Source organism: Aulonocara stuartgranti (assembly GCF_965226115.1).
Source record: "Aulonocara stuartgranti genome assembly, chromosome: 7".
NCBI classification, from domain to species: domain Eukaryota; kingdom Metazoa; phylum Chordata; class Actinopteri; order Cichliformes; family Cichlidae; genus Aulonocara; species Aulonocara stuartgranti.
In genome coordinates, this window is record NC_138945.1 from 24,166,106 (window position 1) to 24,192,767 (window position 26,662).

General features: G+C 41.2%; 2 protein-coding genes across 2 annotated transcripts in view; both read left to right on the top strand.

Annotated features, from left to right (window-relative positions):
- On the top strand, positions 1 to 12,800 carry zdhhc8a (zDHHC palmitoyltransferase 8a). Its single transcript, XM_082539677.1, has 10 exons — positions 1 to 685; positions 7,004 to 7,125; positions 7,231 to 7,388; positions 8,052 to 8,224; positions 8,339 to 8,441; positions 9,731 to 9,822; positions 9,913 to 10,036; positions 10,136 to 10,250; positions 10,833 to 10,945; positions 11,039 to 12,800. Exons 1-10 carry the CDS (start codon positions 582 to 584, stop codon positions 12,341 to 12,343), a joined length of 2,409 nt encoding a protein of 802 aa, XP_082395803.1. The 5' UTR covers positions 1 to 581; the 3' UTR covers positions 12,344 to 12,800.
- A 6,638-nt stretch (positions 12,801 to 19,438) lies between these two features.
- The window catches only part of arvcfa (ARVCF delta catenin family member a), a 29,755-nt gene continuing 22,531 nt past the window's right edge, over positions 19,439 to 26,662 (top strand). The window contains exon 1 of the mRNA XM_082538757.1: positions 19,439 to 19,878. Coding sequence (XP_082394883.1) covers positions 19,867 to 19,878 — 12 coding nt within the window. The 5' untranslated portion in view covers positions 19,439 to 19,866. The remainder of the gene's footprint in view (positions 19,879 to 26,662) is intronic.

The window sequence follows — 26,662 nt, forward strand, 5'->3', positions numbered from 1 at the left end:
CTAGTGGAAACACCCCTGAAAAGCCTTCAAGACAAGGCAAAGAATTTTTTAGTGAATTTTTTAAGTGAAAATGAACGAATTTCTTACACGCACCAGTAAATAACTTACTAACTTCATCACTGCAAACCCTTCACCGATCTTATTTCAGTGGTGTTATTAAGCACTGGTATGAGCAGCAGTGGTCATGTGCAACAATGGTGGGAGAACTGGAGGAAAAGAAGTAGTTCATGAGATCACAGCAGGGGGTCTCAGTCGGCCAAGTGTAGTAGTGCTTCACGTCATTGATGAGTAAAAGCACCACCTTTGGGACAGACGAGAGGCGGCATCTGTGCGCTGCTGGCGGCCGGGACAGACCAACCGGGACGCAGGAGTGAGGAGCGGCTCTGCGGGCTTTTATTTGTATTTTGTTTTTTTGAGCTTTCGGGCTTTTTTTCTTCTTCCTCACCCCTTAACTATGATTGTCGTTTCTCGGCGTTTTGCGATTTATGAAGGGCTTTGCAAACAAACCAGCAGGGACTTTTGCGGTGTATTCGCCGTGCGTTTCGTCGGTATGAGACACTGATGAGCGTGGAGAGGACAGGATGCCCGCCAGCGGCGCCGACTCGCTGAAACCCAGCGCCTTCATCCCGGTGTGCACGGCCGCCTGCCTCCTGGTCGGCTCTTCCTCCCTGTTCTTCGTCTTCACGTAAGTACGAAAGAGTCACGGGAAACTGGTGTTTTACTGCACGGATCATTCAGCTGAGCCATGCATTCAGACACCTGTCATCCACAGCTACTAAATATCAAATAGATCTGTTTAAGCGTTAGAAAAATATCACACATACCCCCAGTGTCCTCTCTGGCACAGCTAAAGATTATTAAACTGAATGCAATTTACTCCACTTTTATTCTCCCGTTTTTAAATTAACATTTTATTTTGAAAATCCAAGAAGCTGTTAAAAAAAGAGCAAAATTTCCTCTCCTTTGCACTGTCTTCACTCTGCTGGCAGACCCGCCGGGGCTGCTAACATCTGACCTGGTTAGCTGGCAGTTTGGACTTGGGTCTGGGCGCCTGCCCGGTGCACCCTAAGGACCCAAGTGTGAGCACAGTTACTTTACGGGATAAGCCACCCACAATCAGCATGTCTCAGTGTGTCACCGTGACCCATATGTGTCATAAATTTAGCTAAAGGAAATCAAAAGAGGCTACCCCTCTTGCAAAAGCCCTGGAAATTCACTGCAAGGTTTCTCGCAATATGTGACAAACTAAAGAAAATATAGTTTTAAATATGCAATAGAGATGTTAGAGATGATGTTTCAGTCATACTGGCTTTGACCTATTTGTGAGGAAATTGAGGTTATGTCCAAGACTGAAAAGACTCCACCCAAGCCAAATTTGAATATAATATTCTATAATACCCTGAGAATCCAATTTAAACGATGACTATAAATTTGTGTAATTTGTCCAAACATTTCAAAGCTACACAGAGAACTACAAAGTAATACTAATGCACTAAATAATAAAGCTTTTCCATATTCATCATTGACTTTCTGCAGGCTCCCACATCATAGGCTATATGTCAGCCTTCTGACCCCTCAATCTCTGTAGCCATATCTGCCCTAGTTTTTCTCTCTATTCTCAGGCTGTGCACTGTTTCCACTGGAATCTGACACCAGATTGGGGGTATGGGATTAGATTCCTCTGGTTGATGTCATGTCATCCCCCATCTGGGAAAACCAAGTCTGCAATCTTTGAGTTCACAATAGGTTATTTGGAGATAAGAGTCCGAATAAGTGAAAATGTTTACTGTAAATGCGAAGGGATAGTTTTGCAATTCCTTTTTCTTTGATAGTTTCCTGCAATATTTTTCCTGTGTATGTGACTGAAATGTTTTAAATATCCCTGCTTTAGAAGAATGTGAAAATTAAATTCTTGCTCTCCTGTTTAAAACTATGCACCTTTAATCTGGTTAATCTGCAGAGATGTAGCTGTAGAAATCCGTGTGGGTGGATCAGCCACAACATTAAAACCATCTGCCTAATATTTTCGGTTCTTCCTGTACTTCTGAAGGAGATCTAATTATTTAGGGCATGAATAAGTGACCTTTAGGGGTATCCTGTGGTGCTGGCACCAGAACATTGACAGCTGAACCTTTGGGTCATGTGTGTTGAGGAGTGGAGTCTCTGGTTTGTTTTGGTACACCTTGTGGATGGTCAGTTGGATTGGATTTGGGATTGTTGGAGGTTGAGGAGACTGGGCTCTGCTCTTGAGTAATTTTTGAGATTTGTCTATACACATACATAGACACAGCTGCCATTAGGCCACCCACTGGTTTGTGAAGTCCAGCTTTTAAGCCTCAAGCCGAGCATTTTGGCCTTGGTGTGTTAGCTCAGATCTAACTTAAAAAACAAGGGGCATACAGTGGCACCATGTCACCCACAAGTTAGGCCCTCTTTAAAGCAGCGGTCCCCAACCTTTTTTGCACCGTGGAGTGGTTTAATGTCCGACAAAATTTTCACGGACTGGTGATTAAGGTGTCGCGGATAAATAGAACTAAATAAAATGATACGACCTAGACAAACACTGTGGTATTTTGTAAATATAATAGTAAATGCGAATTCACTGTGTAATTGTGTAACTTTATTAGCAGCGTCCTCCTGAAATGCGCCAACAACATTGAGAGTAACATCCTCCTCTCTGCCCCTTAATGCTCTCTGGTCGCTATGGTAACGCGTAAATATTTCTTTCAAAATAAGACACACAACTACAACACGGGAAAAGACTGAGTTAACCATAAAACCCCCCCGAAAACCATAAATTTCAGCCTCAACTCTCCCATCTGGGGGTGAGGGGAGGAAAACAGGACAAAAGACACACTGTGGAAGAGAGTCAGAGATTAATAATAACTAATGATTAAATGCAAAGTTTTTTATTAACACACACACAGTGAAAAGAGCTGAGTGAAGAAGAAACATTCAGTGCATCATGGGATGTGGGAAATGCATTGGCTTCACCTCTCACACACGGAAGCCATGTCCTTCTTTTATATACAGTCTATGGTCACATTGTACAGCTGTGTGAGGTTGGTGCTGTTGGAGCATCATTCCCATTGGTGGGTGGGGTGCAACAGTGTTTAAGTGGGTGCTGCATATCAAAGTAAAATCAACTGCAATGCTCAGTGTTTTTTAATGCTGGGGCTGATCATTGTCTCTGTATTGCATTCTTATTATGGAGTGTTTTAATGTGGAATGATTTCCTTTATTCAGAAGTTTTTAAATGTTAGAATACAGAGATGTTGCAAAAGGGGAAAACTCTTCAGGCCTGAGACGTATAGAGACATAGAGCTCATAGGCCAGAAACTCTTGAGCATCCCTGCAGACCATCTATATCCTATGAGAGAAAAAAGAAGTCGATGAACTCCTGACATGATAGATTGAAAAGAGACTGCTTAATTGGGACTGCAATGCCAAACCAGCAAAACTAGGACACTGCAAGTGATTGAAAGTGAGTGCAAGTCAGCTGAAGCGACCTTATAACATACACTTTTAATTAATTATCACATTTCTGCAGAACAGAGATCGACATATTCTGACCACAGGACCTCTGAATCCCACAGACTGTATCCCAATCTTTAGATAAACAACAAAACAATATGTCTGTCTTACAGACCAACAGTATAACATTTTGTTATTATTTGTGCAATTTAATGTAAGTGTCTAAAATGCTCTTCTAGCTGTGCGGTCGTACATACTGCATGCAGCTAAAGCAGACTTAAAGGTCACTCACAACTGCCTTAAGCAGAAACATCTTGTTTGAGGAATAAACAGCAGACACTGAGTTTTGTGGACTGCCGGTTAAATAGCTTGTTTATCATATATTTTTTCCTCGAAAAGCAGAGATGGACAGGTGCTGCACTCTGTTCAGCCCGTCCCCTGTAACACTGAATCAAAGGGACATCGTTGTCATCTGCCATAACATCATCGTTTTGGTTCCTGTGAATCATGGAAACACACAGTAGTTAGAGAATACCAGCCAGGACGGCCTTGCACCCTTGAAGTTATGTCCTTTGTGTGTGCTCACGTGCACATTCACAGTATCATTGTTCATGTTTTTAAAGTGTTTTTAGCTTTTAAACCAGAGCAAGGTGACATGAAAATTCCTCTCCAGAAATCGCAGTTACCCTGCAGCCACATCTCCTTTCATCTGCTAATATTCATGCAATTATCAGCATCAGCAGCTCTCTATGAGCATTAGCAGTACCAGCATGCATACATTCATTTCTGTTTCCAGTCGGGCTTTGGGAGTGTCAGAGGACGACCTTTATATCCGTGGCGGCTCCTTTGTCTTCCTTTGCCTGATAAAATTCACCAGTTAACCGGTTTCCTGCTTTTGTTCCTCTGACCGTGAACTTTTGTTTGGGTCAGTGTTTAAGGTGTGGTGCATTGTTGAACACTGCCAGACCACCAACAAAGAGCAGAAATGAGAAAGAGCAGCAGAAATCCCCCTTGTGCTGTGTTCCAGTCTGCTAGGATGCAAGCATTTTTGCATTGACAAATACTGACATTTAAAAAAGCTACAGTTGCTTAAATGGGCCCCTAACTCCAAAAATCCTGGTTTTAAATTTCTCAAGATCTTGCATGTGATCTGCTTATTAGCAGCAGTTGACTATTTCACAATAGTCAAACGAAGACAGTTATAATATGCTTAACGCTTAAATAACTTACACAGTAAAGACTTTTCAAAGTTGGCTGATCACCTTCAGCCTCTCACGGTCATACTAGACCAAGTTTATGCTGCACTACCAAAACCTTTGAGTGTACTGATCCCATTAATCTGACATTTTATTGATAAATTGCTATTTTAAGTTTTTCACTGAAATTCAAAACACCAAGCTAAAGGTGCAAAAATGCATTCACACTGCGTGTGGAGAATGTATTCACGAGCGGCATTTTCTGCACGGCTATTGTCTCTAGAAATCTGACAGATTATGATGTCATTTATGTAACTGCAGCGCTCACAAAAGGAGCCCTGGCTACTGGCAGTAGTGAAATTGCAGCTTGACCGACTGAGTGGTGTCTGCCGTGCCACTGACCCACTGCAGGGATGAGTGCAGTGTGCAGATTGCAGAGCAGCTTACTGTTCTGCGTGATTTAATAGCGCCCCTGCCCAGACTGTTTCATTAGGTAGGGCCTGCGGCGTAATGAACTGTCCCTCCCTGCGGTCCAGATGGTCTCAGATCAATTGGTGGATGCATCCACATTACAGTCTGGTCCATATCTAGCTTCTCTTCGGTTAAAACGTGGTTTGTGCTTGTAATTTAAGAGATAACTGCAAATGACAATGAGCAGTGTTACTCTGCTTAACGTAACCAATAAACTATGACAGTTTAAGGACGTGAAACATGACCACACTATGTGAGAAGAACTTGGACACAAATCCCTAAAAAACTATGTGGGCTGGAGGCTCGTATTCTGCTCCTTAATGTTTTTCTCACATATTTTTATATTTTAAGATTCAAATCTTTTCATTGTGCGGCATTTTTTCATATCTCAAAAGACGTGTTTTGCTCTGAAAGCGCTGAACAAGGATTGCAAGTTTTGTGAGAAGTTCCCTCACAACAATAAATGTAGTGGCTTTATGCCATGTTATAGAATATATAGTATCATGTTGTGTGATATATGGTCGCCTTGACTGCGTATTCTGTGTGTTAAGCATCTGATGTGAGGAATCCACAATGAACTGGACTGACAGAAATTGTCTGTAATCCAGAGTTCATAATCCAGGGATTACTGTGTTTGCAGCTGGCATGGCATCAGCAGGCATTCCTCCTGCGGGGCGAGACCCCTCCCCCACCCCTGCCCTAAAACCAGCCTGGGTGTGGGTTTGGTGGGTAGGTTTGAGAGGGGGGTTTGGGGATTGGAGGACTCTTAATTTTGTGGCGTTTTCACTTTAAATCAGACTTCGTTTTTAATCAACTATGTTCCATGAAGTCATGTTCGAAATAAATAAATAAATCACGTAACCTGTTTTGACACGTTTTCCCTTTCAGTCCTAAAAGATACATCATGTTATAGTATTTTATTATTGATCTGAACCCATACTGATAAATCCATAAGCAAAAGACTCATAGAGTAGATAGTCCAATCAACTGATGTTCAATCAAACACTGCTAACATAATCCAGTGGATATTAGTCTCTCTCTCGCTCTAATCTCATGCAGTAGAGTAGAATCATTCACAACGGTTTTAATTAGTTAGTAGCGCTCATAGTTTGCAACATTTTATGCAATTAAACAGATCAAAATCCAACTTAACGTTAAATCCGCCAAATCTTCTTTTGACATTTTTTCTGTCCATTTAATTGCTTATTATAGTTATAATATTAATAGTTATATCCATATGAGCCACCCTTTATTGTAGTTCTCTGTCTAGTAGCAGTGTGCAGGCTGTTGTTAGAGGGCTGAACATTTAATGAGTTAGTAGGGTAATTATCTGCAGCTTTTTTTGTTTTGCCTCATCACATAGACACTAACTTTCACATCATTGTGCTGGGATCAGGGATGTCGCGGTGGCTGTCGTTCTATTTTCTGACTTTTTAAAGAGTAAACGATTCAAAAGTCATCGACAGATTATTCGGTAATGAAAGTTATCTATCGTTCAAACCCTGCTGTGTAACGAGGCACAAGGTGCAGAAGGATTCTGTGCAAGGAGAGACCTCCATCGTTTAATCTCCTGTTGTGGGCACTGCTGAGCACACGCTAATACATGCTTATCTGTCACTGTAAACAATTACTTTTGGAATCCACAGCTCTCATCACAATAAATGGGATGAAGATGATCCCTTACAATCGTTTTCTTTTTTTTTAAAATTTTGATAGCTGCGTTAAAATTAACCTCTAAGTGTTGCATGCTTGCAGGGCTCAAAAACACCCATCCAGTTATTACAGCTGGAATTTGGATTTGCATAAGTGCAACTGCAGGAAATTGTGTTTATGAATATTCTCATGTGTGTGTTTGTGTTCAGGTGCCCGTGGCTGGCTCTGACCATCTGCCCTGCGGTGCCGCCATGCTGTGCCGTCCTTTTCCTTTTCGTGCTGGCCAACTTTACCATGGCAACCTTTATGGATGCCGGCGTGCTCCCAGTGGGTTAGTAATCAAAGCGAAGGGGTCATGTTTATTATGTTTACAGCAGACTAGATCACTAGTTTATTTGGGAGTTTTATTTTAGCAACTTCACATCTTGTTTCCCAGCCAGCGAGGATGAAGACAAGGATGATGAGTTCCGCGCTCCGCTGTACAAGAACGTGAACGTGAAGGGCGTCCAGGTGCGGATGAAGTGGTGCGCGTCCTGCCATTTCTACAGACCTCCACGCTGCTCCCACTGCAGCATCTGTGATCACTGTGTGGAGGTGAGCGGAAGAAAAACTAGATGATTGAGAGGGTAAAAAACCAAAAAACACAAAAACAAATGCGGTGGGAAATTGAAATGGAGGAATTGTGTGATAAGGGTGTGGAAGGCACGGAGGGACAGATCAAGAGGGAAAATGAGTTGTTGCTTCTGAGTGAGTGTAGCAGTGTGTCGGGAGGAAAGTCAATAAGGGGGATTTCTGCAGGGTGAATGATGGCCAGAGGGTGTTGGAGAGAGAGAGGGAGAGATCTCATTAATCAGGTTAATCCTTTCCTCAGATCCTTTGTGGACTCAGTAGAAATACAATTTGAAAAACGGGCTCAGACAGCATCTACTGAAAAGTATGTGTTTACAAAGCACAGCAGGTATTACTGTTCTATAGCTGCCTTTTTTATTTTTTCTCTCATTTTCTGTGTTTTTATTGTGCTGTGAGCTTTGTGTCTTTATATTTCTGTTGTGTAGCTCGTGTTTTATAGAATTTTCGGTGAACTTGTGTGCTTTTTGCATTTTAAAGGCCCTGTTTTGAATCAGCATCGCAAATTAGCTTAAGCCATAAATGCTGCAGTACGGGATACTGTTTCATGCTACATACATACAAACTGTTCTACACCATACCAGCGAAAAACTGATTTTTAGTATTTTTCCCCCTTTCTCAATCTTTCAGGACTTTGATCATCACTGTCCCTGGGTGAACAACTGCATCGGGAGGCGAAACTACCGCTACTTCTTTCTGTTTCTCTTGTCACTGACTTTTCACATGATTGGTGTCTTCACTTTTGGCCTCATATACGTGCTGCACCACATGGATGAATTATGGAAGCTGCACTGCACTGTCACGTATCCTTATGCACACTCAATATATGTGTGCAGCTATCTTTGCTTGCATATTTTGACTATTTTGTCTAACTGATTCTAACTAGAAGTAGTTTTCCTTATCATTGCTTTTCCCAGTTTGGTAGTGATCAGTATATCGGGGCTGTTTCTGATCCCTGTCCTCGGTCTCACTGGATTCCACTTGTATCTGGTATCCAGAGGACGAACCACCAATGAACAAGTCAGTTTTTTCCATACATGTACATTACTGTTGGGAACATAGAAGCATATGAATGAAACTGAAGGACTTAATGATGTTGTATTGTACAATTCTGTGCAAAAGTCATTTACTTCCAAGGAGCCAGAATTTTAATTTTTAAAGTTGTCTTGAAGCAATAGTTCTCCATGTTTTCTGAGGGTCTTTCAAACTTTCCCTTTGGACAAGGGCTGATTGTCTTCAATTATTTTCAGTCCAGGGCTTTTAACTGACTATTTCCAGAGGAATGTTTCTTTTAAAAAATATTGTTAAGCCACTGAACAATGACCTATAAATTGTCCAAGTGTAAAAAAGCACCTAACTATCTACATAAGACAGACAACTTGGCAAAGAATCAGTTTTAAACTGTATCTGTGCTTTGTTACTAGCAGCTTGTGGCAAATGCACATCATTTGTTCCCATTTCTTTAGCCGAGTCTATGAAAAATGCCAAAGATAACACAGTTTGACAAGCATAAAATAGTATAGAAGTACAGAAGAGGCAAGTCTAAAAACTACTTACAGCAGATGGAGTATTAAGTATCATAAAGTCAGGTCCGTATGAAATAGGTGAAAATATAGCAAAGCACTGACACAGGACCTGAGAGATGCATCTGACCCTTCAGCTGATCCATTTGCTGTTCACTGAAGCCTCATCAGAAATGGTCTCAGTGCAAGGCTGGCTTTCAAGAAGCCATTCTTAAGGAAGAGAAACAAGGTGAAAAGGCTGAGGTATGCCAAATTACACAAGAACTAGACTAGAAATCAGTGGCTGATGGAGTGATGAATCCACATGAGAAGTTGTTTAAATTGTCAATATGTGTGGAGGTCAGGAGAGAGGAACAAGACTGAGTGTCTACAGCTGTCTGCAAAACACGGTGGAGGCTCTGTCATGGTTTGGGCTGTATTTCAGTTGCTGGTGTTGGGAATAATCTTTACTGTTCAGCATGACAAAAACACACTGCTATTACTATAAAAGTATAGCTTGATATAAAAGCACACAACTGAACGCTATCAGTTATGGATCGGCCTCTTCAGTGGACCTCAACATTACTGAAGCAGTGTGGGATCATGTTGACAGAGAGCAGAACAAAAGCTTTGATGTCCTTCAGAGTCCTGGGGAACTATTACTGAAGACTGTGCTTCCATGTAGGTTTGCACATTTCAATAAATCACTGCAGCTATTTCCCATTTTCATAGCAAAATGTATGACTTTTGCACAGTACTGTATGTATACACGTAAAAACTCTAATATACTTCCTCATATTTTCACAGGTAACTGGAAAGTTTCAGGGAGGAGTAAACCCTTTTACACGTGGCTGCTGTAACAACTTGGAGCATCTAGTTTGCAGTCCCATTTCTCCAAAGTAAGAAACGTTCTCCTCCTACATCTTCTGCTTAATTTAAACCTTTAAACTAACTTTGTTTTGCTGTCTGTCTTTGTCCTGGGACACCAGGTACACAGCAAGGCCCTGTAGGAAAGCAGTCATCCACATTCAGCCTCCGTTTTTGAGGCCAGAAATTGAAAGGCAGATGCCAGTGAAAGTCAGAGGCAACGGGATACAGAGTCTCCAGAATAAGGTAAGCACGAAGAGCTTAATATTTTCACACACTTATCAAGTGATATATGATGTATGAGCTATATCTCTCATGTCTCTGGCTTTTTTTTTCTTCTGCCAGCAAACCTCAACCGGAGCTGTCAAGCTGTCAGACATCAAACAACTGAAAACTCCACCGCCGCTGCCTCCGAAACCAGACCACGGTCTGTTGAAGAGCCAAGTAGCTGCCATGGATGGTAATTTAAAATGACACATATGCTTATATCCTGTGATAAGCATGCATCTGTAAAGTGAAGCGGCCACATTTTTTGTAACATTTTTTTTAATTAAGTAAGAGAAAAGAGGGACACTTTGAGGACTTAATTATAATTTGATAAATAAACATGTACTGTTGGATTGTGGGCTCATACTCTTCTTCCTGTGCAAACTGCAATGATTACTGCACCAAATGTGCAATAATTACATCTTAAAAGGTTTTTTTTTTATCAAGTCTTTTTTAAAAAGATACATCTTCTGTTATTGGAAGTACTTTTGGTTTTCGAAATCGGTAAAATGGAAACTTGTGACCCACTTTTCATAGGTTTACATCTATATTATCTATCAGAGGGCTTTTGGCGTGTGTGCTTTAGAGAGATTATGGAAAGTATTTAGAGACAAACTAATGCACTGTTGGTTTGTTTTTTATTTTTTTCCATGGGATTTGTTGATGATGAAAAACCAAGAACTCCTTTAAGCCATCTTTGCTCAGATGCATTGGCGGTTTTATTCCATACGTTTGCTGTTGCATGCCATTAATCTGAAGCTGACTTCTTTTTTAGATCCGGGGCATCATAATAAAACCGTCCTTCCTGCATCTATTCCCACCGTGCCACAGCTACGACCTGTCCTTGAGGCTATATCCAGAGGATCATCGCCTGTTCCTCCAGAACAGGTGACTTTCAGAGTTTATTCCTCAGTATATAAGTTTTGGTTTTGATTTGTGTCTGAAAGACTCTGCTGTCTGTTTTGTATTGTTGTGCTTAAGTTGCTGAAGACGTCAGATCAGCAAGGGAGCAACAAAGGTCCTGACCTCCACTCTGAGTCTAAAGGAAGCCCTGTGAGATGCAGCCAACAGGCCAGCCTGCCTGTCCAGCCTTCCCTCCAGACCAGCGCTGTCTCCAGCTCGCTGCAGCTCAACTCTCTGCCGCTGAACTCCCGTTCTCTCACCCTGAAACACACCAGTCGCAGTGGCAGCAAATCCCAGCTGCCAGCCATGCATGCTGACAATTTGGAATCCAGTCCCCGGCCTGGCATCCTGTCCTCTTCCAGCCTGCTGGCCAACCACAACACCAGCAGCAGCAGCATCTCCTATGATAATGTCATTCCTACAGACCCTCATGCCATGGCTCAGAGAGGGGCCCCTCCAGTCAGCTACCCCCATCACTTTATGACCCTGGGCACAGACGGGAACCTGCAGCGGTCGCATCCTCGCACATACAGTCCCGTGTTTATGGGCATCAGCAGACAGTCTCCTCAGCCTCGAGATCCCTCACCTTCTTTGCAGAGTCTAACCTCCAGGGATGCCTCGCCTTCTTTCCAAGGTTTTATTCAAAGAGTCCCTTCTCCTGCTTTCCAAGGGCTGTTGCCAAGAGACCTTGCATCCCAAAGCGTAATGTCGCGAGATGTCCCACCTTTGGGTTTGGCGATGCGAGATGCTGCTTCTCAGAGTCCTCGAGGTAGTCTTCGGGATCTCATTCCTCCAGACATGACACCTCCGCTGTCTGCTGCTGCGCGCTATGATAACTTTTCAAAAGCCATCATGGCTTCTATTCATGAGAGACGGGAGCTGGAGGAGCGGGAGAGGATGCTCCGTCGCCAGGTGAGGACCCAGGCGCTCTTCAGCCCTGATATGGGGATCTATGACATCCCAAGCAGGAGAAGTTTACCACCGGACAACATTCGACCTCTGGGCTCCCGGGGACCAACTCCGCCAGCCTACGGCTCCAGGGAGTTTCTCATGAGTACGGGCGTCCTAGGTTACAACATCAGGACCTCACCTCTCTCCAGCTCGTCAACATCTTCTCTCACACATGGTCCAAAAACCTCCAGCTCTCCTCTGCAGAATAGCAGCAGCAGCCTACAAAGCAGGGGCAGGTCTTCCTCTCCGGCCTGTTACCCTCCCGAGAGGCCGGCCCCAGGCTTCCCTTCCTCTACGTCCACCCTGCCCCGCTTTTCCTCTTCCTCAACCTCCTCTGCCCCCCTGTACGCCTCCTATGCCAACACGAAACGTTCCTCTCTCCCATACTCCGGCGAGGGGAAAGACTCTGTCACTTTGGGAGCCCTGAAATGAAAAAAGAAAAGAAGAAAAGAGTCATGTTTCTGGTGGTGTGAATGACTCATCTATGCAGCGTTAGTCTCAGTCTTCACAGCTCCGCAGCGTGTAAATAAGAAGCCATTTGGGACTTCCCTTTGTAGGAGGGTGTGGGACAAATAAATACACAATGATGGATACACATAGAAACTATATTCTTGGAAGGTCATGTAAGTTTGAACAAATAAAAAAAAAACAACCCTGTGAATCTCAGGATAGCTGTGCCTCCTCTTACAGACAGAGGGAGCTCTATAAACTCAGAAGAGCTTTGTGAAGAATACAGATTAACTTATTTGTTTGTATGTCATTTGATAATACTTTTGTGAAACAGTGTAACAATACACTTTGCCTCCTCCTGAACAACAAAAAAAGAAAACTCCCTGTTTAGTAGAATTTTGTAGCTGTTTATATGAATAAACCTATTTTGTAATTTCCACTTATGTTATTTATTTGTGATGTGAATTGCCACTAAAACACCATCCAGGGTTCCAGCAGTTCATTCAGTATAAAGGGTCTCACAATAATATTTCGCTATAAATTATAAAATTCTTCTATAATACCAAAAAACAAACAAACTGTGGATATACTCATAGGAACCTATAAAATGAGCAGTTGTGTCTCTACTGCCAGCCATGTTTGGGCCAATCGAAACTCTGATATGACTGCGACACATCACGTCACAAGCAAAATAACAGTATTTCCAGCAGGACGTGAGAATAAAGTGCTTTACTTCCCTTCTATGTAAAGTTTAACCACACCTGCTATAAATGAAAGCCTGCAGAGTGTGTAATAAAACTGAAAAAGGCAAAATAAATAAAGATAATAATAATAAAAAACCTCAGGCTTTAATAGAAATTGCTAGAACACATATTTGTTTAGCAATGATGATAATACAAGTGGATAAAAATATTTATATCATGAGTCCGTAAGGAGTGCGATAGGTATGTTAGGGTAGTGGCTCCATACTGCCACTCTCTGCACCAAATTTGTGCACGGCACCCTCTAGTGAACAATTTCAGAAGGAGGCATAATGTTCAGCTAGAGCAGCATGATCCAGCAGATGATGCAGTTTTGGGTAAAATGCCAGAAAACAGCATGATGATGTCTATGTCAGGGGCTACGAGTAATGGAAAAGACCATAGGAGGCTCTAGCTCAAATGCAGTTTTATTACATAGTACGAGTGGGTCACATTAAGTTAATTAGAAAGAAAAAAGAAATGTCACCAAGACTTCATTCATCTACAAGAGGTGGTGTTAATGCTTCACAAGCATCAGATGAAGAATCAAGTGACAGATTTTTCTATTTTTTTCTGCTTCCGACAGCTTAAACGGGTCCGTTCTTCTGGTCGACCTTCAGCGCCAGAGCAAACTTATGACTAACTCAGTGTTTCTGGCAGAAATATTTCTGATAACAGGAACTTTTACTACGTCGAGCCCGGATAGACTGTCTTTGTTTAGGCAATAAATGACAAGATTCAACGCTCTGAGGCCAAGTTTGCAGGTGAGTTATTGTTGCGTTTGACCTCAGGGCGGACAGAAGTGCAAAGATGACAGAAAGTCTTGAAAGGCTTGAATGATTTAAAGTGCTGGCAGGGACTTCCAGCACTGCTGACAGATCTCTCACCAGTGTGGTAAATTCAAAAAAGCTCACGCTTCGCAGCTTAGTTAAAGACCTGACAACAAAAGACGTGAAACATGACACATACACACACAAAAAGGAAGCCTCTCCATTACGGTGCCAGAGTGCAACAATTAAAATGTAAACAACATTGTTAGGCAGTCATCAGAGTGCTTGTTATTGGCAAAAATGTCTAACACGTTTACAGATTGCATTACACAGCCTTTTCTGTGAAGACTGTGAAGATGACAGTGAGAAACTCAGAGGGGGGAGGATGACAGACAATGTCGGGACCTTAAAAGCAATGCGAGAATCCAGGAGGAATATGAATAAGCTGCAAATTATACGAGTCACTGACATATTCTTGTCAAGGAGCTGCGAACCAGTGCTCCATGCCACTTTTTTAGAAGTGCGCTTTTATTTATTTGCAGTAGCAACAAATGTGCAGCAGTGAAACGTTGCAAAGCCCAACACTACAGTCGTAAAAAGCCATAAAAGACTCAATCAGGTCAATCGTGACGAGGCATTTCCAATTCCTCTTTAAAAGCCTTTTCAGCTTAAATGTAAAAGGATCGGGTTATTAAATATCACTTTTTTAAGATAACAGGCACATTTCTTCTCTAAAGCTCTGATTCAGGTTTATACTTGCTGTTTCCTTGGCTACTAATGTAAGAGCTAGTAGGCAGCGCTCTTTTAATATGTAAACACTGAGCTGGCTAAAGTTTAAAAAGGTGAAGCTTCAGAGTACGTAAAGTAAAACAACCCAGTGAGGACTGGTTGGATGTGTAGCAGTAGGAAAAAAAGAGCTTCCTTGGCAGCACCTCAAAGCAGTTAAAGATGCAGACATGATCAAGACGACCTGCTGAAGTTCAAACAGAGCATCAGAATGGGGAAGAAATATGGTTTAAGTGATTTTGAACATAGCATAGTTGTTGATGTCAGACGGGCTGGTGTGAGTGTTTCAGATTTTCACCACACAACCACCTCTAGGGTTTACAGAGAATGATCTGAAAAAGAGAAAATATCCAGCGAGCAGCAGTCCTCTGGGTGAAAATGTCTTGCTGATAGCAGAGGAAAACGATCAGACTGCTTTGAGCGTAAGGAAGGGAGCAGTAAATCAGGTAACCACGTGTTACAATCACAGCATGCAGAAGAGCATCTCTTGAAGCATCTTGAAGGCTACAGCAAGCAAAGACCACACAGATCCCACTGATGTCAGCTAAGAACAGGAAACAGAGGCTACAATTTGCGCCGGTTCACCAAAATTGGACAATTGTTCAGCTAAGACTTGGTTTCTGCTGTGATATTTGGATCATAGGGCCAGAATCTGGTGTAAACAACATCAAAGCATGGATCCATCCTGCCTTGTATCAACCACACAAATTTCAGGTTGCTGGTGGCGTAATGGTACGGAGGATAGTTTCTTGTAACACTTTGGGCCCAACTGAGCCTCGTTTTAATGCCATGCACAGCCTACCTGAGTGTTGTTGCTGACCACGTCCATCCTTTTATGACAACAGTTGGTTGAGGAATGTTTTTAGCACCTTGTTGAATCGGTCCCATGAAAAATTAGCCAAAAAGTAAGGTACAAGTTGTACCTAATAAAGTGGTTTTTAAAATGACAGTAATTGAGTTGCTGCCTTGTCTGTTCCACTCGGCAGATGTAGGCTGTGATGCATAGTTTTGTTTGCCAAATGCAAAGAAGATGAAAAAGAAAACAAATAAAATTTTTGTGGCTGAATTGAGATTTTTCTTTCCACTCTGGACAGATGTCGTTATGAAAATGTCTGGGAAACAGCGTGGGCAAACATCACATGTTTTTAAAAAATAAGACAGCTCAGCGCTGAGACGGATGCCACGGGCTTAAAAGGGAGAAAACGTTTCTGTTTCTGCTCCATTGAAACTTAAAACAATGGCATCAATCAACACACGAACAAATCTCGGCGACGATTTTCACACTTGGTCAGGTTTTCTTCTTAAGGGTGGTTTAATTTAAAGCGCTAATGCCTTGTACTTGTTCAAATGTACATCAGGGACACAATGAAGCATCACAATCCCATTGTGACAGATGAGCACACAACACAGTAGCAGAAACCCACACATCACATCACATGCATGTGCTATGCATTTCATTTGAGGCTACATATCCAGAAGCATACATCATTCTTGTGGTTTTCATATTTTCCACTTTTCACCCTTTCGACTTCAAATCTTACTCATGCGTGTGCTGTAGAAATCACTCACTTTAATGAAATGCATTTGGATGCCATGATGTGATGTTTTTTCCTCCTTCGCTCTGTTGTTTTCTTGCTGTCTCGCCCTCCTCCCCCGTCTCCCCATCTCCAGCCTCCTTTTTTTTTCTAGCCGGGGGTAAAGTGATAATGACGGTAATGACAGGGATGCTGTGCAAAGACGGGATTGCAGGTTGTTGAGTTAGAGGAAAGGGATCAAAAGTATTCTGTGCAGGCTGTGTTGTCTGGAAAGCCCTCCATCTTACATCATGCTATTTTTACCGTCCATTACAAACATGTCTGTCTAATCTACATTGTCTCAGCTTTAATCTCAAAGTGCGAAACTATTGCAGCTTGGTTGCTGTGCAAAAAAATAAAAACATAAACCCCAAATATGCATGCTGGCGGATTTAAATGACACATCCAACTTTAAACAGTCATTAAAGGGTTTGTGTGCGCGTTGAAAGAGTTATTTGTTTCTGTAATTGTTTCCCCTGTAGAGTGAAGAGACGCACAACCCACCACGCCGGGTTTTTGAGCGCAGGCTTTTTCTCCTTTGTGCTTCCTCGGCTTTCTTATCAGAAATGTTTCGGTCTTATTTTTGTGTCAGTCAAAGCAGCAGTAGCTTCACTTTTTAGTGTCCCGAGCACCGCTTCTGTGTTAATCAAAAGAAAAACCCTAATTATATAACAATTAATATTCAGTACTTAAACTATTGAGCTGTACTCTGTAATATATGCTTTGTGCCTCTGGATAAATGCTTCTTTTCTGCAGTGCTGCTGGTCTTCTCACATACATGTTATGGGGACTCGTGCTAACCTCTTTACATGATCTGATTTGATCCCAATCAATCCGGAAGTCGCCTAAATCTTTGATGAAACTTCTTCAATTGCAGCTGACTGACCTACATTCGTGCCAATGACTGTGGAGCGGTATCTTCCTCCCTCTCTCTCTATTTCTTTCCACCTCATTGATATGCCTGATGATCAGAGGCATCGCTGAACTAGCTGATTGTCATTTTCAGCTGCAGTGGCACTGATGCATTTCATTTCCCTCCCCGGGCTCTCTGTTGGTGTGATTAAGAAGTCGCTGCAGTGACACTCGACAAGGAGGATTTGGATTAATAGCAGCACTTGCTCTTTTTCTTTGTCAGACGGGGGCACATTTTATAATATTTACATTATTTATAAAGTCACTGGGAAGGGGATGCCACGTAGCACCGCTTGAAGCAAAGTTGCTCTCCGTGCAGGTGATGCTGGGAGGCAGCTATTGCTGTTTCTACAGGCTGCCAACGGGGCGCAGCATTTAGTCAAAGTGAAAAGTCAGGACACAAGGTAAAGCTTTGCCATCTATAGTCTGAAGACAGACTCTCAGTCTGACAGGAGCCCCTCTAGAAGCAGCAGGATTTGCACAGATTTTTTCTTCTTCTTAAGTTTCACTTGCTGAAAATAAATGTGTAGATCATCTTTAAATATTTGAATATGAAAGCTGACCTTTCTCTCCTGGAGCCGAATCGGTGACCTTTTCTGGTATTTCCAGCGTTATTATGCGCTCTGGGTGGCACCACCATCTGAAATATGAGCAGCATTCAACACTGCTGGCACCAATTTCCTGTGCTTTTTTTTTCTTTTTTGTAAACTCTTATAGATGTTTTGTCTCGGTATTGAAATGAATTAGCCTCAGCTGCACATGCCAGCTGAACAGAGCAGAGGTGGGTAGTGCGGGGGTTTAATTAGGACAGAAGTCTGCGTTGAACGTGTGCCTCTGTGCGGCTGCAGGAAAAGGTTGTGAAATGCCCCGCTGAGCACCAAAGACTGTGTGGGCATTTCATTGCAATTAATGTATCACAATACACAATGTAATGTAATATGTTTTCTTCTCTGTGGGTGTTTGTCAGCAGACCCTTCTTGCTGCACTGTACTGCTCAGCCTCAGTGTGTTTGTGTGTATAGATTATGGGCAGCAATAATTACATTCATCTCTGCCATACTGTAGAAGCAATTTAGTAGCGTTCATCACATGCACTTAAAGGTGGTGTGTGTGACCGCAGAAGTGTGCGTGTGTGTTTCAGATGAAGTAATAAACAGTGCAGAACAGGGTTACTATTCACTCTTTACTTTAGAAAACATAGTTTCATGTGCATATTTGTGTAAAGGTGTGGGAAATTAATAAAAGATGTGAGAAAATCTATGAGATGAAGATATTTCCTGGTATAACAGTTGGTCAGAGTCTTGGCAAATGCTCATATATTAAATAGATTCTAAGCACTCAACAATGACCTTAACTGATACTTTGTATTCGCCACAAAGGGTCCCGGCTTTCTGAGTTTCAAGGAAAGTCTTGTAATTCATCAGTTTGTGACAAAAGAATAAATTGCACTTGTTAGACTATTAAACTATCATAAAAGGCGTGAAAAAAAATCATTAAACCTTGAATCTGTGGAAAGTTTTAACCCTTTCATGTTGCGATTCTCAAAGAGGGACTTGTTTGAATGGCCTGTTTGTGCACAAAGCTGCAACGGGTAGAATTAAAAAGGTTTCTGATTTGTCATAGTGCAGTGGTAGTGTTATAAAACAATGCAGCTCAGTAGAAACATCTATTTATCTGACCCGAGTATGTAAAATAACGCATTTACCTATAAACACAGATTGCCCCAGTTTTCAGTGATTTGTCTTTGTCTGATAGATGCGCAAACTGGATACAAATTTCTGCATATAGTGCTGGCTGTTGTATTTTTAGCAACGATAGAGTCCAGTTTTACATTCTGTTCCCAATTGCACTCATTGAATAAAGAAATATTGGAGACCATGGAAACAAAGAAGAGAGAAATCTCCTATTTATCTCAGAAAGTCAGTTCTCGTATTTCTAAACAACACAGCAAAATGATGGATTATTTAAACTCTCATAAATGTACTGTAGTCTTGCTATTATGATCTGAGATGTGCTTCAGGTTTAAGAGCAGTGTATCCCTTGGAAACTAAAGTAGAGTCACTGAATACAAAACCACACTGATAGCTGAATTCTTGTCTAGATGCATGGTGCAGTTTTCCACCATGATCCACAGACCCTGAGGGGATACTGCGAGACAGGTTGATGAACGTTAAAATAATGCGGCTGTTATTGCATTAATCAGGGTCACTGAATAAAGAAGTATAAACATAAAACATGGGAAAAAATGCAAAAAGCGTTTGCAAAGTACCAAAGACACATGAATAAATGTGGCGAGGGAGGACAGTGAAAATTTATATCTAGTCCATGGACTAACACAGTATTCAATTTTTATGTATATAAATATTAGGGGTGCAACGATATTCGTATCGATATTGAACCGTTCGATACAGTGCTTTCGGTTCGGTACGCATATGTATCGAGCAATACAACATTTGTAATTTATTTTATCAATTTTCCTTCTGACGATGCTGTCTGTGTTGAGCGCTCAGTGAATCTGCATTCGACTACTCCGCCTAGGCTCGACAGTGCAGCCTAGGCGGAGTAGTCGAATGCAGATTCACTGAGCGCTCAACACAGACAGCATAGTCAGAAGGAAGAGCGCAGGGCAAGCTAGCGAGACAGAAGTTAAGCTCTCCTTGTAACAGGCAAATTGAACCTCATTCAGATCTGGCGTTTGGAATTATTTTGGTTTTCATGTGACGTATGACCCTGAAGGTAAGCGAGTCATGGACTAAAGTAAAACAGTATGTTGGATGTGCCATGCAATGCTCAATTACATTGGTGTGAACTAGTGTGTTAGCGCAGTTAGCTCGTTAAGTGTTGGCCGTCTAGCCCCATGCACGGAGCGATCGGCGGTAGCTCGTTAACGGAGATTTGCCGTGTTGTGGCGTTAAGGTCATTTCAACGAGATTAACCTGAAAGCACTAGTGGGAACACAACGAATATGACTGCACATTTACACCGACATCATCCTAGTGCAAAGACAAAAACAACAAGCATGCTACTAACTTTAGCCGAGTCATTTAGACAGCTGTTAGCACATGATTCTCCTTATGCTGCTGAGAATATAGCCCAGAAGAAGTGGATAGTATAGCTTTTATTTTGGAAAGAGCCATTTCTCTGTAATAAACTCTCTTTTCCAAAGATGAGTGATTCCTCAATCAGATACAGGGCTCGCAATATCGCTAGCCCGACGTCCAGGAGCTAGCGATTTTTTTCAGTCGGGCTACCAAAATCTATCTCTTCCCTGCCCGTCGGGCTATTGTAGGAAAAATAAAGGTCAATGCTTTTGCATTCTTTCAGAAATGTAGCTGGGTAATTATGTCATTGGCATCGGTGAGCCACTGTCAATATGTGACATATTGAAATCGCGTTTGAATTTGCGCTTGTTTTTTTGCTTTCACTTTGCAATCGTGCGAACTGTGTATAGAGAGCGACAGCACTGATCTGTGAGTGATGATAATTTGTGCACCAATTCCTCTGACATCGTCTTATTAATCGTTAGCTTACTATGCAAACATGACAAGTGAAATCTCCCGCAGCTGAGCTTATGTGAGTGAGCGTGTAAAAGCATTTCAGTTCTGCTGAGCCAAATAAGACAGGTCAGGGTGAAGAAGTGACAGCCAAAGAAAAGCTTACCACAAAACGGAGAAGTTATGACAAATCAGACTATAAGGCAAAAAGAAAGTGCAGCTTTATGGTTTCATGGACAAAAGAATTTCTGTGGCTGCAATATGACGAACTATATAACCAGGGCTGCACATAAGTGGTCCGCAGGTGCGCATTCGCTGTCAAAATAAAAAACACGCACAAGGGTTAGGGTTAAATTTAAAAACTGTACTTTTGAGTTAAAATATATATTTATAATTTTAATAAATGACAAATAAAAAATGCATGAACATTTTTTTGTATCGAAAAAATATCGAACCGTGACACCAAAGTATCGAACCGAACCGAACCGTGAATTTTGTGTATCGTTGCACCCCTAATAAATATATACTTGTGTAAGGCATATGCAATGTTTATGGAAGTCTATGGAAAATGGGGGATTATACTTATAATTTTATTTTAGCATGGCACAATAACCTACTTTTCCCTCCTTTTTTGACTTTTTATTTGCATAATATCTAATATAAATACACTGACCTGTCAATAAAAGTTGTACACTTGAATATTTCATTAGACAGACTTTAGCTTTCATGGTGGCACACATTCGCTGTGGCATCGTTTCAATTAGCTGATGCAATGTCACAAGCTTGTTTCACCAAGATCTGCCATCGCGATTGGAGAATTGGGCCGCTGTGTAAAGTCTTCTCCAGCACATCCCAGATATTCTCAAATTTCCAATCCTCTGAGTCTCTTCGCTTGGCTGTGACTTCGCTGTGATTTTTACAGTTGACTTTTTACAATTTCAAGATTTTTTTCCAGAGCACATCTCTTCTTTGAATCTGCCAGTTCAAAATGATTCTTCCAAGTTTTAATAATGCACTGATAAGCTCTTAATCCAATATTTAGTTCAGCACCCTCCTTCGATTTTCCATTTACTTGATGCAGGCTAATAATGTGGCCCTCCTGAAATCGAGTAAAATCTTTTTCAACCCACCAGGTATGCATTCAAACATAATTAAATAATCTGTTGTCAGCAATGTATATTAATAACTCCAGTCATTATTCAGTGGTATACTTTCAGTTACTTAGTTAAATCCAGGCGGTGGTTTTACCACACAACACAAAACAAACCCACCCATTGATGGGTGTGTTTAAAACCCTTGACGGTACTGTATATCTATTGAATAATAAGTAAAACAATGAATCATCACTCAAATCATGAGATGCAGGATTGTATATTATTAATGCTTTTCAAAAATAATACCAAATAAGTAACAGGAATGGAAACAACACTAGTAAGCTGTTGATTCAGGTTGTGCTTAACTGGTTCACGTCCTCTCTGATTAAATGAAAAATGTTTATTTAAGCAAAAAATGATCAGTCCAAGCTGGCCAGAGTGAGGCACTAATTAGGGGCAGCTCTGCTATGCTGATGACACCCAGGTTTATATCCATTTAAAGCCAAATGCTGCTCTCCTCTCTCTACCAGCTGTTTTCAAGCAAATTGTAAGTCTTGATGTCATTTTTGACAGTACAGTCTCCTTTGATGGTGTCACACCCCATCTTCATGCACCTGTTCCCCTGTTGATCAGACCTTGATTTCTTTTTTTCTTGTCACAAATAAAAGTCTTGAATAAAAGTACCCAAGAAAAAACATAATATTAATATAAAATTTCTTTAAAAACTGACAAATTGAAAGTATTTTCTTCAAAAATCTGCAAGCAGTCTTAGGTGTGTTGCACGCATTTTGCAGTGATTACAGCAGCAACATCATGGAAAATTCCTGAATGTTAATGTCCCCACACCCCCGCACTCTCTAATATTTAATGGCACTCTACAGCGTTTATGATCTGTTCACTAATTGATTAAACAAATAAAAATGCAGAGCAGCATCAAGACTTTGCTGATGTTATCGAGGAATTTGGTAATATTTCTTTTAGAATCAATAAATTCATGTCCCTTTTCAGTGTACCTGGACTACAGGAAATACTTTTATTTTGATGTTATTCTTAAGTAGGTGATTTATTTCCTACACATGAAATCTTTCAGCAACACCATTTCACACCCCCACGTGCTGTTTTATCAACAGCTGCTGAAGTATTGACGTCTGCACATGTTTGAGCTGGACTTTGCTGTCTGGGTCAAAGCAGAGAAAACTAATTTATTTAGCTGATGTGGCTTATTTATTACATCCTCATCCTCTTTTTTTTTTCTTTTGCTGCTACTGTCATTATGTTTTGCTGTAGTACTGGATATTTATTTGGTGCTTATTTTCAAATGAATGTCATGGTAGATGAATGACACCTGATGATTAAACATGTGGCAAACCCAGCGGAGGAAGGTCTCCAAACACTGAAAATGTCTATGGTAGTTGGTGTGCTGAGGCTCAAATGGGTGAGAGAGGGTAAATGGTCACTTGGGGTTTGAATCCAGAAAGGCCACTTAAGTGGACGGACTGAGTAATGAGTTCACTGTAGGAGGGTTAATTCAGGCTGAAGTTAACGGCTGGAAGTTAAAAGCAGTTCAGTAAAAATGAAGGAGCCTGCAGGCAACACATGCTGTCACACTGAAAAGATGTGTGTATATCAGGTGGGTACAGACTCTTTGTGCCACAGCAGCTCTTACTGTCATTCAGCAGTGAAGCAATTTCTCTATTCAGCCTGTAGACAAAATACAGAAAAAACTCCTTGAGTGAAATTTGTGGTTTAGACTTATTTAATGCTTATGTGCAATCTGTTGCAAGTTTAAGATCTGAAATATGGAAAGAAGCCCACAGAAAAAGACAGATTAGTCTTGGCTCACAGATTAATACAGCTGGCATTCTGTACCCTTAAGTGTAGTAAAGTCAAAGTAATTTCCCAAAATTCACAACCTTGTAAATGTCAATAAATGTCATCAAATTCATTTTAAACATTAAAAGGCCTCATCCATCATAATTCACATTTAAAGAGCTCAGCAGCGTCATTCTCTCACACTAACTCAAATTCATCTGTCAGTATCAAATATTAAATCTGGTCACTTATAACTTGAAATAGGCCTGCATATATTCATGTTTTTTTTTAAACAAACTGGAACAAATTGAGACAAGGTTTGGTCAAGATGTAAGATTAAGATTTAATAGGTGTTTGGTTTAAAGAGCACTCTCTAGGTTTGTGAGCTTTTAAAAAAATCCATCTCCGTCCCATTCACAAAGTTTTGCGCCATCTGCTAACTGACTAATAATCATGTTTGGATTTGTGACCAAACCCTCTCTGAAACCCTGCACCATACTTTTCTTTGTCATGATCCCTGACGTGGTACCAGGATCTTGTGTTTTTATGGCTTGAATTTTTGTTTACTATTTGGTTCTTAGTTTTGTTTAATATTTTGATTCTGATTCTCATTCATTCCTTAGTATTTCAATTCCTTGATTATCTCATGTGTATAAATAGTCCTTCCCCCGAGAATTTGTCTTGTCATATGGTTACCATTCTGTTTGCTTACTTGGTTTTATGTTCTTTACTTTATTAAACTGTGTGTAGGACTTCATTAGTTTTGTTCATGGATTTTGCAAAATCCACATTGATTGACTTGTACGTTTATATCAGTCTGCCTCTTTGCACTCCTATCCAGACTCAACAGCTGTAATAGTTTTCATATCTACAGTGGATAGTGATAGTGAAGATTATTTTAGGGGGAAAAAAATTGGCAACAAGGGCATGGAGTTCACTAGAGTTTCACAGGGTGCCACTGGAATCCTCTTCCACTCCTCCCTGATGACATCATGGAGCTGGTGGATGTTAGAGACCTTGCGCTCCCCCACTTTCCATTTGAGGATGCCCCACAGATGCTCAATAGGGTTTAAGTCTGGAGACATGCTTGGGCAGTCAAGTACCTTTACCCTCAGTTTATTTAGCAAGACACTGGTCTTTATGGAGGCGTGTTTCGGGTCGTTATCATGTTGGAATACTGTCCTGTGGCCAGGTTTCTGAAGCGAGGGGATCATGCTCTGCTTCAATATGTCACAGTACATGTTGCCATCCACAAATCCATTCCCTCAATTTACTGTAGCTCCCCAGTGCCAGCAGCACTCATGCAGCCCAAACAATAACATCCTACCACCGTGCTTGACTGTAGGCAAGACACACTTGTCTTTGTACTCCTCACCTGGTTGCTGCCACACACCCCTGACCCATCTGAACCAAATAGGTTTGTCTTGGTCTCATCAGACCACAGGTAATCCATGTCCTTAGTCTGCTTGTCTTCAGCAAACTGTTTGCAGGCTTTCTTATGCATTATCTTTAGAAGAGGCTTCCTTCTTGGAGGACAGCCATGTGATGCAGTGAGTGGCGTACGGTCTGAGCACTGACAGGCTGACCCTCCACATCTTCAACCTCTGCAGCAATGCTGGCAGCACTCATACATCTATTTTCAAAACACAACCTCTGGATATGACACTGAGCACGTGCACTCAACTTCTTTGGTCGATCATGGCGAGGTTTATTCTGAGTGGAACCTGTCCTGTTAAACTGCTGTATGGTCTCGACCACCGTGCTGCAGCTCAGTTTCAGGGTGTTGGCAAACTTCTTATAGCCTAGGCCATCTTTATGTAGAGTAACAATTCTGTTTTTTTCATATCCTCGGAGAATTCTTTGCCATGATGTGCCATGTTAGACTTCCAGAGACCAGTATGAGAGTGTGTGAGAGCAATAACACCAAATTCAACACACCTGTTCCCCATTTACACCTGAGACCTTGTAAAACTAACTTGTCACATGACACGAAGGAGGGAAAATGGCTAATTGGGCACAATTTGGGCATTTTCACTAAGGGGTGTACTCACTTTTGTTGACAGCGGTTTAGGCAGTAATGGCTGTGTGTTGAGTTATTTAGAGGGGACACCAAATTTACACTGTTAAACAAGCTGCACACTGACTGCTTTACATTGTATCAAAGTGTCATATATTCAATATTGTCCCATTAAAAGATATAACAAAATATTTACAAAAATGAGAGGGATATATGTATGTACGTGTATGTATGTATATATATATATATATATATATATGGATGTTGCTTTGATTTTCTTTTGCTTTTTTTTTTTTTTAAATTTCATGAAAATGTTGTATTAAGCATAATCTGTTGATCTCTGAGACATAAAAACGAAGGCTCCTCTGGAAGAGCCACATGAGTGATTTCAGTAGATACTCCACTGATGTGTATATTTTAAATGAAATTGCACACGACAGGTTTTTCACTAACAAAGGATTACGTGAAATGACAACGAGGCAAGGATGATTGCCTTACTGTTAAAAGAAACACACTTCAAAGATGCAGATGTGTTAGATTAGAGAAGGACAAGCTGTAGACTGTGAAAGACTATGCAATATGAAAGATCAATGATAGCGAGGGGTTCTCTTAAATCAATAAGACAGACAGCTGGAGAGCACTGGTCTGTGGATGATAGCAAATCATTTTTTATGTGAATTACTGCTGTCTCAGTACAAGTGGTCTGGTGGAAAATTGGAAGATGTCCTGGACTGCTTTTTTTTTTTTCATCTGAGAAAGTAAGTAAGACAGAGGACTTTATCATGATCTAGTCGAGTGGTGGATTATGCCTCAGATCAGCTGTGATATTCACAAAGGACATCTGCAATGAGTAACTCAAAATTTTATGGCGATGACACCTAAAAAAGGTGCAGCATTTACCTCACCTGCTGTTTTAGTGTGCTTTTTCTTTTTTTTTGTGGGGGGGAGGGGGGGGGGCATATAAACTAAATGATAATGAATTGAGCAGGTAAAGAATGGGGTGGCTTTGCTGGCAGACAGTGATAGGCTGTGAAAAGGGGCTTGATTTGTTTGTTTCACTTTTCTGAGCTAATCTTTTAGTTCACTAATCACGGAGCCTGTTC

Bases quoted from the DNA above. Each gene is read 5' to 3' on its own strand.
- zdhhc8a (XM_082539677.1), top strand. From the start codon at position 582: ATGCCCGCCAGCGGCGCCGACTCGCTGAAACCCAGCGCCTTCATCCCG. The intron at 686-7,003 runs GTAAGTACGAAA...GTTTGTGTTCAG, and splicing joins TCCCTGTTCTTCGTCTTCAC to GTGCCCGTGGCTGGCTCTGA. The intron at 7,389-8,051 runs GTGAGCGGAAGA...TCAATCTTTCAG, and splicing joins TCTGTGATCACTGTGTGGAG to GACTTTGATCATCACTGTCC.